The 13,121-nt window shown below is 39.8% G+C and overlaps 1 protein-coding gene across 1 annotated transcript in view; it reads left to right on the top strand.

Moving 5' to 3' along the window:
* Nucleotides 1–10,337, top strand: part of GLP2R (glucagon-like peptide 2 receptor) — a 45,440-nt gene extending 35,103 nt beyond the window's left edge. Inside the window, exons 10-13 of the mRNA XM_010568755.1 lie at nt 17–105; nt 1,647–1,785; nt 7,809–7,850; nt 10,014–10,337. Of these exons, the coding sequence (XP_010567057.1) occupies nt 17–105; nt 1,647–1,785; nt 7,809–7,850; nt 10,014–10,337 (594 nt within the window). The remainder of the gene's footprint in view (nt 1–16; nt 106–1,646; nt 1,786–7,808; nt 7,851–10,013) is intronic.
* Nucleotides 10,338–13,121: the final 2,784 nt, after the last annotated feature.

Genomic DNA, 13,121 nt, shown 5'->3' with positions numbered 1-13,121 from the left:
TATATTTTCTTTCAAGGTTAACTTTGGCATCTTCCTAAAAATTCTCAGGATGCTGATTTCCAAACTAAAAGCTCAGCAAATGAGCTTTCATGACTACAAATACAGGTATGTAATAAAAAAAAAAAGAAGTCCTAGCCCTTTCTTTTTTTCTTGCAACATCAGAAGGCTGCCAGTTTGCCCTTGCAGATTATACATTTACCTACCACCACCAGGTGTAACAGATATTCAGAGTATGCTATAGAAAAGCCATCTGGGGAAACAGGCTCCATAAACATTTTCTTATCTGAGAGGTAAAGGCAGGTCCGTGCCTGTGTGCTGAGTATTATGGGCATTTTCTCAAGGATTTGCGATGTGTTAAGATCACTGCTCTCAGGAATCCTCACTGTACAGCTGTGGCCTCTGCTGCTGTGACACATTTTTTCCTTGAGTGTGACAAAAGGTCTCAAAAAGAAAAGAAGGTGTAGAAGATTTGTGGGACATTCATAAATGACATTAGCATTTATGATCTGCCTTTTTTCACAGACATAGACACTGTTGACTCAAGAATGTCCCTGGTCTTCTTGTAAACCCAAATCAGAAAACTATTCTTAGCCTGCAGTCTTCCAGGCCCTGGTGTGGGCTCTCTTGGCCAGAGTCTTAATGGTACATCATGTCTTACATAAAGTCCTGGAGTTGGCCTTTGCAGAAACATCTTCCCACTTTGTGGGAACAGCAAGGGCAGGCTGCTCTGCAAGGAGCTAAATGTGCAGTGAAAACTGCACTTAAATCAATGGAAACCTGAGGATTTGTTAACTGCTTTCCACATCCCAGTTCTTTCCAGTTCTTAGTATCTCTAATCAAAGCATTGTGAATCCCCATCTGCTACTACAGTCCTGCCTTACTAAGATGAATTATTTTATTGTCTAACAGGGCTGTATTAAATCCCTAACAAGAAGTGTGTTTCCATTTTCCTTCAACATTCAAGGTCCAAAAGATCTCAGCTATATTCTCCAGATTGCTATAAGAAGATTGTTGTGATGATAGTCAAAGACAGCAGTGCCTGTATTTAACACTGGCTAATGTTTTGTGTTATATTCTCTTTTCTAGTGCTTATAATTTTGCTAAACTTTCAAAGATTCAAGCTATTGCTCATATTGCAAGTTTTCCTCAGAACTCACTTTCTTTTGAGATGTCTTTTTTCATCCATGCAAACATGTTCCCAGACTTGTTAAAGAAGATTCTCTTCCATAAAAATTATTCTCGTTGTATCTTTTAAAAAGTAGACAACTGGTGACAGTACTGCAGAAAATTTCTATGCAGCTACATAGAGTTTTCAGCAGTGATAGGAAGTCTAAGAATCCTGTTAAGAGATCACTCATATTTAGCTATGTAAATATTTTTCTGTTACCTAGCAGCATAAGTTTGATGATAGTGGCCTTCCTGCTCAATTTCTTGTCCCTAACTTTTCACCTTACACCCAAAGCCAAGATTTCCACCTGTACAGACTTTTCTGATAGTGTGTTCCAAAATTCGTATCTGAAAATTTGTCCATTCCAGGGTCAGAATATTAAGGGAATATTTCTGGAATGATTTCTCTGTAGCTGAATTTTTGATTTTTGCACCAAGGATGTTGAAAAAATACTAGAATCAAACATTTTCTTTTTAAGATTGGCAAGATCTACACTTGTGCTGATTCCATTGTTGGGGATCCATGAATTTATGTTTACCTTCATCACTGATGAACAGGTGGAAGGACTTTCAAGACATATAAGAGTTTTCATTCAGATGACAATGAACTCATTTCATGTAAGTACTGTTTTGCAAGTGCTGGTTTTAGGGGTCATAGAGCCACATATATATGTTGCTCACCTATAGATACCACAGATATACAATATTCTCATTTAATATTATGCTCCAGCCTATAATGTCTCTAAATACACCACTACAGTGACAAGATAAAACATTCACAAACTGCATATTCAAAATATCGTAGTCTCAAAGAACAAAAAAGGAGTCTGACTTCTTCAGAAACAGTGTGTCTTGTGTTCTCTGGTACTGGGTGACAGTTCGTCACAGAACCCTGTTCTGAAAACAGGATTAAAGTGGTCTCTTCAAAATATGTGTTCACATAAGTTAATTCCTATGAAGCACTGGATGGCTTTTTAAAATAAGATTTTCAGGTGATCTGTTGACTTTGCAGTCACACTGAGGAGAGAGTTGGTTCTGGACTCATCTTTTTCAGTGCATAGTACATGTCCAGCATACTTCAAACACACCACGGTGACCTTGTTGTCATGCCACTGTACAACCAAAAAACAATCAAAACTCTGTACCAGGAGATACAAGGATCAGCTTCACTTTAGCTTGGGTAGTTGGTGCAGTCAGTTCATGACTGACACATCACTGACACAAGCGGGCCTGTGGGGCAGTCCTTCCTTTTAGGACTTTTTCCAAACAAAGTTGAATGTAGACTACATGGCATTTGGGGAAGTTTGATGAAAGGAGATGCAGGTCTGAATACTGTGAGAACAACAAGCAGAATTAAAACATTTGTTGTGAGAAGAAGCATGTGAAGGATAAACAGGAACTGCTTTGTGTGTGGTTCCAGCCTAGAGGACACACTCTGGGTACACCAACCAGACTAATGCCCTTGAGCAAGTGCACTGAAAACACATCTTGTACAAAAAAATTAGTCAGGGCCATGACTCACCTCAGTTGTATGCTGTTCAGCAGTTGTAACAGAGGTACTTCCATGCAAGCCTAGAGAAAAACTCAAAGACATTTTTTATGCCAAAATCACACCTACATACTTCAGGCCTCCATAGTTCACATGTAGGCATCAAAGATGTCACCTGGGATACCCTTTTGAGGATTTCAGTTTGGGGCTTCTGTCTCTTTCATGGGTTTAAGTATAAATTTAACAAAGCACTTAATGCATCAGAAGTGAAACATAGAAATCCACCATGAATTCGGTGAAAAGGCATGAGTAAAAAACCTCCACTTTTTCACACTAGGCCCCTGGTTAGTGCATTGTTCTGGGAAACGGAGACAACACAGGCCCCAGCTAGGAGATGGTTTAACCTGTTCCAGGGAAGTGCCTAAACAAAGCTGTGTAAGCCAGCAACCAAAGATGCAAAATGAAATGAGAGGAAGGAGGATGAAAGAGACTCTAAATCTGTGGCTTAGTGGTTAGAGCAGCTGGCTGGGAAAGGGACACTTTGAGGCCTCGGCACCTGCCCCTGAGTGTTAATACCATTTACATTAAATAACTATAGATTTTAAAAGGTAACAGAAAATTAAAGTAATCAGAGGAGCAGGGAGTAGAACATCTCAGCACTTGCCTTACTTATCCTTTACTTCAACTCATGGCCTCATGAGACATTGCAGTAGTCCATATTAACCTGCCTTGATTCAAGAGAAGGCGCAGATATACCTCTACCCAGAGAGGCTGGTAGCTGGGTGACTACTTTAGGGCATGGCTGTGCCTGTGGTGAGGCACTATGTATTTCTCATACTTCCAGGTTGTTGAGGAAAATATGGGATATATCACAACAGCCAGCTTCTCCTCCTTTGAAGAAAAGCGCATTGACCCACTGACTATAGCTGGGTCCTTAACACAGGTGCCTAAGTTCATGCAAGGAATGACTGAAGCAGTTGCATTTTCTGCTTTGTCATTTTTTTCCTTTGTGGCTTTGCATTTCAGCTTCCAGTTACTGGGCCATTGTGAGTCCCAGTCTAGGCGCCCAGTGCCCCATCATCCACACTATTCACTGTATACAGGAGCTTAGCACTTGACACTTGAGAAAAATTGCACTTGTGTAGGCCTGACTATTCAACCTTGGGTCACAGCATTTAGGTCCCCCTGAATATAGTTTCCTAACCCTTAAATTCTTCTATTTGCCATGTTCCTACTGGTTAAAGGCCTTTTGGTATTTTTTCCCAGCAATAAAGAGATCATCTCCACATTTTCCTCCCATGGTTCCTGAGATTTAAGTCTGGCAAGGTCAAGACCTGTAAACCTGTGTCTCATACCTACTCCCGTATCTCTACAGGGAGCTGTTTTTCCTCCTGGTAATCACTGGGCTCCATTTCCCTAAAGGATGTGCTCATTCACCATATCTGCAAAGTGACACTATGGCCTCCTACATGTGCACTCACAAAAAGTACTGTACTCATGAACAAATTTCTAGAGCTAAGAGAAAACTTGTCAGAGCACTCACTTGGGTGGAACAGATAGATAGACTAGCATCTGCAGGTGGAAAAGAAGTTTCTCATCTATACAGTCAGCAGAGTGTTTTGGAGATGTTTATGCACTTGACTCCCCTTCAGTCACCCTGCCTTAGTAGCGTGTAAGTAGGCAGAAACTTGAGGTAGTGACAGAATGAGAGTGCAGCTCTGGCAGGTCTGTGCCCTCGTATCTTCGCTGCAAGCATGAAGGTGTGAAGGAGCCACAGTCCATTATGATGGTCAATTCTAAATAGTCCAAATTCCACAGTGAGCTGTTACTGAAACTAAATGGTGATTTTCAGATAGCTGCTTATGCACAAGTATACATGTGTTTCACTGTAACTATTTACTCTCCAGTTTACAAAGATTAAGAACTGGACATGCCAGGCATTCATTCTGCAGGCACAAAGCACTGCTGTCTGCTTCAATCTGTGTTCTGAAGTTGCTGAGTAATGACTCTTTCAGGTAGTACTCCTGTTAAACTACCTGCTTAGCAAAGTTGTCCTTTACCCTTATCTTCCTGCCTTGACCTTCTTGGTGAGACAGGACAGCAGTTTCCAGGTCTCCTTTCTTTAATGAGGTACCCAGTAATGTCTCTGGATAGAAGTCCTTACTACTCACTAACTCACTACTTCAACATACGTCTGCCCTCTTCTACAGTCTGAGACATAAATTCATCAAAGCTTTATTGCACTTTTCCCACAATTTATGGTGATCCTTGTTTTTAACCTGTCTGTATGCACCAGTGCTCTGGCGTATGTATGCATCAGTGCTTTGACACTGTTACTGAGGCTCCAGTTAAAAATTTCCACTACAGCTTGAGAGGAGAAACGTCCAGGCAGGCAGAAGGGAGTTCATGCAGAGTCAGCACCCTAAGGGGGACTGCTGACATGGTGTTGAGTTACATGTTCCTCAGTTAGACATATCCTTACTTGGAGAGGTTGCAGTCACTAGATGTTATTTTAAGAAATGCAGAATCATTTTAAGTGAAAATTTTATTTACTGGCTTGTACAAAGAAATCTGATATAGACTCATCCCTGCTAGAAAACACAAACTTCATTCCTTTTAAAGGAACATGCACACGCTCAGCTACATGGCACACTTTAGAAGCAAAACTTCTTTTCAAAATACTCAAAGATCTTAGACAATGTTTATTGCAGATTCTCTTTTTTAGATACAGCATTATTTGTGAAGGGATTAGCAAAAAAGCATATAAACTGTACACAGCTACATTTGTTTAGTCTGTAAATCTTCTTAGTAGTTTTAAAAAGCAGTTAAACTGTTCTGTTAAAGAAAAACAATTACCTCTGGGATCTCATCTGGAGGTTTTAACTCAAACATTTTCAAGGAGCACAAAATCAAATTCTAAATATGAGTTCTGCTGTAGATATGATGCTTCTTTACTTTAGAAAGTGAAGCAATCTAAAGATCTTGGCTCACTGCTGCATGCAGACTGTTAGCCACAGGAAAAATACAGGTTTCTGGTGAATAAAATCCTGTTATTAAATGAGTAATTTATCATATTGCCATTGTCAATAGAACTGAAGAACAGTTGTGAGGCTTACACATGCATCTATTCTTTCCTATTGGTTATTATGCTAATGAACATTTGTTCTCAATTTCTGGTTCTTCTTTTTCCTGTCAAAATTTTAAAAATCCATGTCTTAGAAGTCACGGCATACAGGAAAGATTTCTAAGTATGAAGTTCCATGTATTGCAAAAAAAAAAGTGAATATGAGGAAGCATTAAAGAAATCAGACTATAAAATGAACATCAAACATGAATAATCAACTGAATTTTCCATCTTCTGGTGTGATTTTAGTGTTTCTGCCTGTCACTGCTTGTTCTGATCTTGCAGCAGCAGTGAACTAAATTCACATAGGGATTTACAAACTTACTTACATTCAGAAGGGGTGCCACTAGTATTCACAAAGTCCTCTCCTAATCTGGTCAGTTTCTACATTTCTGGCAGGGGGTATCATCAAGCTTAGCAGTCACAGGACTTAACAGCACTGTGTAGTTTTGATCCTATTTCTGTTTGTGGTGCCTGTGAGACCAAATTTAGAGCTCATGCTCAGAACACAAAAAAACCACCCAGTAGAGACATTGTCACGGACTTTCTACCTGAAAAAGAGAACTATCTCCAGGTGCAGAAGCATTTCTGCATAAAAAGCTGCTTTTTAAGCTATTAAATTTCTATTTATCCATCAGAACTTCTCTCCATGGTTTCTGAATCTTCTGTAACTACTATGCTAAAATTTATCCCCCTAATAAAATATCATCTATTATGAACTCTAATGAACACAGCATTTTGTGATTTTTTTTTTTGCATATCTCTGTGAAATAATTCAGATGCAGAGTATTATTTAAAAGTTACATTGATAAATGACGTATCAAAATTACCTATATCTTGCAACCATAACCCAAGTAAAGCATGAAATACAGCAGAAACAAAGTACCCGGAAAAAGCAGTTGTGATTGCTATTTCTCCTGCCCCCATTTCCACTGGTGTGGCAGATAAACTGTTCTTTTTCATACTTACTGCACATATGCTTAAGGAATTAATTGCTTCAAACCTTTCAAGATTGCTAGAAAATTAACAGTAGGCTCAAAATGCTATCGGTTAGTGCTAGATACAATAAAAAATACTGAAGCTGCTGCGTATGTGAATTTATTTTTAAGCTTTTGTCTGAGAAAAGCAGAAACATTTCTGGAAAAGTATGAGTGTGAAAACAATTGAATTATGTCAACTGCATTATATATGGTTATGACACTTTTTTACTTGTGATATGAACATTGCCTTGGGACTGATAGTCAACAGTATTTATTCTCTTCATCAGAACTTGTGTCATAGATGTTTTTAGACATACCAGAGAAATGCATTTCCTGAAGCAATGGTAATAAATCTGCATATCTGTGCCAGACTGTTAGGCTGAGGTGCATGAACGTAAGCTGGTTTTATCTGAGATCAGATACAGACAGAGAGGAGGAAAATGGAAAGAGTAATTTGGGGGTTCATTTAAAACAAGTTTCATCTCTAGGATTTTTTTTTTTAAAAGGTGTTTATTTAAATCAATTTCAAAGGAAAAATGGCAATTCAAAATAGCCATAATGATACAGCTGAGACTTAAAATAGCACTAATCACTTAATACATCACTAATTTTTAAAAAGCACCCAAATGACATCCTTCTCAGCGGTCTCATTCACAAATTCAAACAAGTACATGGATAATATGAAACCCCAAGTTGCATTTTTTTTGTTTTACCATATTTAGAAATAGCAGCAGTCACAGTAAACCCACAGTAGTTTGAAAAAAAATATTATGTGGTAGCAAAATAAAGATAACATGGAAGATGAAACTGGGTTGTATAGTCTCTGTTCTTCAGCATCTGCACCAAATGTGCCCCACATTTGCTAAGGCACCATATGAAACAAGTTAATGGGTACTTCAATGATAAGTACATACAGGCAACTACTTTCCTTTTTGGAAAGTAAGAAACATTGCTTATACTTATGGCTTTAATGTTAATGTCATCTTTAAAACTTCAGGTTATTTCCTGTACACTCTAACTTTTTCCTCTTACTGTCTTTCTCTTACAGGGTTTTTTTGTAGCAGTTTTATATTGCTTTGCTAATGGAGAGGTAAGAGACAATGCTATGAGAAAAGTTTTTAGTTGATTAGTAAAGTATATCAATGACACCAAGAAGGATGAACACACTGACTAGCTCTGCTTATTCGAGAGCACGTGTGCATTCTTTCGAACAGGTATAATTGTTTTTTATGAAGAGAACAGCAAGACATCTCACAGATTTGGGATTCAAATGCAAAGTGTTTCCACTGAAGCCTGAGTGGCTATAGCACTGTGGAGGTATGGATACCCTGGGGTGACTGAAATACCAGTAGAGGCTTATGGTCAGCCACCTAAACCCCACTCTCTTAATCAGCTGGAATCCCAGACTTCATGTTTGGCCAGCCTAAACCCTCTCTTAGTTTACCCCTAAAGTCCATGTGAAGGGACTGAATTTGAGGTACTTTAATATCTTAGACAGCAACATGTTGAGAAAATAATTATATGCATGCACTGCTCAGGACATCCCTAAAATTGATGTGAGGGGATTCCTTGTCTGGAAGTTGTCTCCTGCTATGCCTCAAGGGACAGGTGGGGGTTCAGTTTGCTCTGTGCCCAGATTTAGGCAGATCAGTGATGACTCCTATGCAAGGACATGACAGCAGAGAAAGCTAACCTCCTGCCCAATGAAGGGTGAAGACTGAATTCAGATCAAGTTGCTTAGGATTTTGTCCAGTTGAGCGTTGAACCCCACCAAGGACAGAGGTTCCACCACCTCTCTGGTCCTCTGTTCCAGTGCTTCACTGTACTCAGGAAGAAACATCTTTTCCATATATTCTGTTAGAAGTTCCCCTATTTATTTCAATTTATGATCACTGTCCCTTGTGTCCCTACCAAACATGTCTGTAGAGCGCCTGGCTCCATATCCTCCATGATCTCCTCATAGGCAGTATTCAGGCCTTCAGCGTGAACGAGCCCCATTCACTCAGCTCTCCTGATAGGGCAAGTGCTCCAGTCCTGATCTCCGCTGCTAAGTTCAAGCTTATCAACACAGTTTGTACTGGGGGCCCAAAATTAGATGCAGTATTCAGAGGTAGTCTAACAGTTACTGAGCAAAGGAGAACAATCACTTCTCTTGATCTACTGGCTCTGCTCCTGCCCATACAACCCAGTGTCTTCATCACCATCACAGCTGCATGCTGCCTTTGCCTTATTGACTTGCTACAAGCTACCTCAGAAAATGATGCTATGTAGGCTGTGGAATTAATCTCACTTAATTTTAAATGTTTTCTAAGTTGAATCTCACTGTCTGTAGCTCACTTATATTTGGTCCGGGTGCAGACCTCCACTACTTGCAATAAAGCACTTAAGAGCCTGGCACAGCCAGCTGGCATGGTATACCCTACACTGACACAGGTACATGAATTTGGACACCTTCTTAAAGACACCAGTGAAACAAACAACATGGGCTTTATACAAAAGGTAGGCCATATGTTCCTAATATTTAACAAGGAAACCTAGAGCAATTTCAGAACTACTTAAAAAAGAGAGCTGGCACTTGTCTGCAATATAGGAGTACTTGTCTAACATTTATGAAGGGCACAGAACTGCTAGCATCTCTCATTAGCAGTTAAAAGTTACTCTTTCGGCCTTCTACCTCCTGATCCAGCTGAGCTTTCAGGCCAAAGGGCCTGCTGGTTAGAGCAAGGGCACATCCTGTGCCTCTGTGTGGGCCTGGAGCCTGCCCTCCATCTGCAGCACTGGCTCAGGTGATGCAGGCAGCAGGACACTCAGTGCTGAGGATTTAAGGCAGGGTGCCAGATAAAAAGCTTTAACAAAACAAACCAGATACCCAAGCACAACAGTCTGGCAAAGCTGCATGGTCCTCATTTCCACAGCCCTTGAGCTTTTCTCCTCCTCACTTCATCAGACTGTAAACATGAAAGTCGCTTGAGCTCTCCCACACATATGCATTAGGATCACAGTGTATCAGAGATTCAGGGGCTAGGAAAAACTTTCCTAAGTTAGAGTGAAGAGGGTGGACCCTTAGCTTTAACTTAGCAAATGAGTTTGTTTCTACCCTGCAAGGACCTCATCAGGTGTGAGGTGCACCCCAAAGGGGCAGGAAGCTCAGCACTTCCACAGTCCCTCTCATTTACAGCTAGCATTTGGGCTAGCGGACTGCAGGGTAGTCAAAAGACATCACTGTGGACAGACTGTTTTCTTCTCCCCCCAGGTGAAAGCAGAGCTCCAGAAGCAGTGGTCCCGCTTCCTGCTGGGAGACCCCTTTGGCTGTAAACCCTGCTTTCTTGGGGAAAACATAAAATACCTGAGGAAATGTTCACAGAAATGTAAAAAACAGCACCTCGGCAGCAAACACCGCTCGTGCCTGGAGGCACGCGAGCCCTGGGGCACGCAGCTCCAGCAGGTGCTAGTGCAGCAGAGGACAGATCTCAGCCCAGAGCCAGGCTGTGTTCTCCCATCTCATTCATGGGCAAGCATGTCAGACAGCAGCGAAGGAGAAGTCACCACTGGAGAGACAACTGAGGAAGTCTTTTAAAAAAGTGAGATTTAGAAAGATGTCCACTACGACAGCACTTTCCAAAAGCCACATATTTTGAAAGATCTTCTCTCACCTCCAGACTGTACAGATCTCTGGGATGTGCAATGCAAGGAGGAAGCAGTTAATATCCCAATTGTCCCAGTTTTCTTAATCTGAGAAAAATGTTGATCTGGATGTTGCTAAACTGTGTGGCTGGGGTAGAAGAGGTTTGCTGGATCAAAAAATGCTTTGAGTTGACCAGTCTGGAAGATAACTGATACTGAAAGAGATGTACACAGGGGAGCAGGATGTACTTTGGAAATGAGTAGACTGGACACACACGTTGTGTCCCAGTAGCTTTATCCATGCTTGACTGCCATTCTACTCACATAATAGAGAAATTGTTTGTTTTTCTCTTTCATAAGTGTGTTTCATAAATAGACATATGTGTGTAGAAGACTCTTCTCTCAGCAGATCAGAATCATCCCCCATCTCAAAAAAAGAGTTTCAGGCCAAACCAGACAAATTTTGTTTAAGCAAAACAAAATGATTTTTATATATTTAAAAAAAAAAAAAGCCTGGGAAGAAACAAACTCTTGCTTGCATTTTTGAGCATCTTCACTTAAAGTTTAGTGCCAGAAATGTCATTATGAAATGAAAGAACAAAATGTTTTGTTTTGAAAGTGCCCAAATGAAATGTTTTGATACAATTTTTGTTTGCTCATTTTTGTTTTCAGTATTCTTTTGATACAAGCCACACATTTTGATGCATCTGTAGCTTTGTCTTAGCTGTGGCCCAAATGACAAAATAGATCAGTGATAAGTGCTGCTTCCACTTTCCTCCCAGGGGACCAAAAATGGATAATGACATGGGATTGTGACAGCACCAAAAGAATATTGTGAAATCCTTCTTCCAGCATTTAACAAGAACCATGATGAAATTTTAATTGTCACATACAGCTCACCCAGAGATGTATGAAATTCAATTAAGTTTGTTAATATTCTATGAGCCAGTTTCCAAACTTGCAAACATGAGCCAATTGGCATACTGAAAGGAAAAAAGAAAAAGGCCCACAGATTAGTGGGCAATATTTATCTGCAATATAAACGCATACACCAGGCACATACATGTGTAACTAGCTAGCCTGCAGCTAGTTACATAGCATTCGTTATGAATTTTTCCTGTACTTTACTGGTAAGCACTCTATATTAACCTAAATGCCTGCAAATGTAATAAAACATATCCTGGACAACTGGCTTTATGTGGCCCTTCTTGAGCAGGGGGGTTGGACCAGGAGATCTCCAGAGGTCCCTGTCAACCTCAACCAGTTTGTGATTCTGTGAAAACACTGTATGACAAATAAAAATTTTCAGGGCTGCTCGTGGGCTGTATTCACACATCTTCTCTCTATCAGGTGCCACCACTGTGCCTGCCCTTCTGGCTTTCCCTGCTTCTACATCTCCCCATCAGGTGCCTTTGTCCTTAGACCCCTGCTGACAGCTTTATAACTGGCACTTTTTTGAGACAGGTTGCCTGTATCTTCAATGTGTTGTTTGAGCAGACTAAGTTTATGCAGCTTATATAACTTACCAATGCTTTTAAAAATTATTTATCAGTCCACAAATGTTTAGACATGTAAACTTTACCAGTTATGATATACTGTTTTCTTGCAAAGAACAGGTAAATTAATTGACTTGCAATAGGCCGAGAGCACATTTGAGCTATCACATTTCTGGTACTTTCCAAAAAGTATTTCTTTTACAGTTCTATCAGTGTTAAGAACTTAACCTATTTAATTGGTAAAAGGTTTCATATTTCTATAAAATATTAATAAAATGTAACTATTTCATCCATTTTAAAGTATATCTGCAGTTTTAAAAGGCTTTTTACCAGACTGTGCATTCTGCTTATATAGCATTTTACTACAGAGGATATCTCCACCACCCATTACAAGCACCAGACATTACAAATCTGTTGACCATGTCTTCTCCGATTTAAAAAGACTGCTTTTTAAAATATTAAAAAGCCTGAAGTGGTTTAGAATGTGTTTTACTTGGGTGCTAAAAATGTGAAAATTATAAGATTTTACTGTATCTCAATAAAATAGTTTACTTTTTGATTGCATTTTAAAGTATTTCAAATGGTCAAGAAACCAATTTTCTGTGCTCTCAAAAGCAGTCCCTGCTAGGTGCATTTTCCCCTCTTTACTATGTGTATGGTCTTTTTGCCTCTTTCAGTTTATAAAAATCAATTATTTTATATAAGCAGACCCCAAAGTCTTGATAAAAACAATCATCACATGCATTCCTTCAGAAAGCATGTTTGTAAGTAGATAAATCAGTAAGTTTCATCAAAAAAAATAGCATTATTTATTATATCACTAAAGTACAGAAGTTGTGAAATCTGGATGGCCACACGCATGATGTATCTTTGCAGAAATATTACAAGCTCCTCAATTCTAAATAAAATATTAAGCAGTCTAGAAGACAGCAGCAGACTCAACAATTCAAACATGTTAGTAGAGTCAGCGAAAATAGCTGCAAAAAGAGTCAGCAAAAATAGCTGACTCTACTCCTAGGAAGGTTAAGGTTGCAGCTAGGTATCCTCCCGGGATTTTCCTTCTGCCCTTTGTGGAGCCCCAGGGCTGCATAAGGGACATTGCAGCCAGAGGATGTGGTAAGAAAAGCTGCAGCAGGTCCCCGAGATGTGAGACAGATGCCAGACAACTTGCCAGGGTTCCTACAAGTCCACAGACTGGATAGACAGAAACAGTTGGGAGAAAGGACAAGAAATAGGATCTT

This window comes from Haliaeetus leucocephalus, unplaced genomic scaffold (assembly GCF_000737465.1).
Source record: "Haliaeetus leucocephalus isolate CR32 unplaced genomic scaffold, Haliaeetus_leucocephalus-4.0 Scaffold252, whole genome shotgun sequence".
NCBI classification, from domain to species: Eukaryota; Metazoa; Chordata; class Aves; order Accipitriformes; family Accipitridae; genus Haliaeetus; species Haliaeetus leucocephalus.
This window is presented reverse-complemented; position numbering and strand designations above follow the sequence as displayed.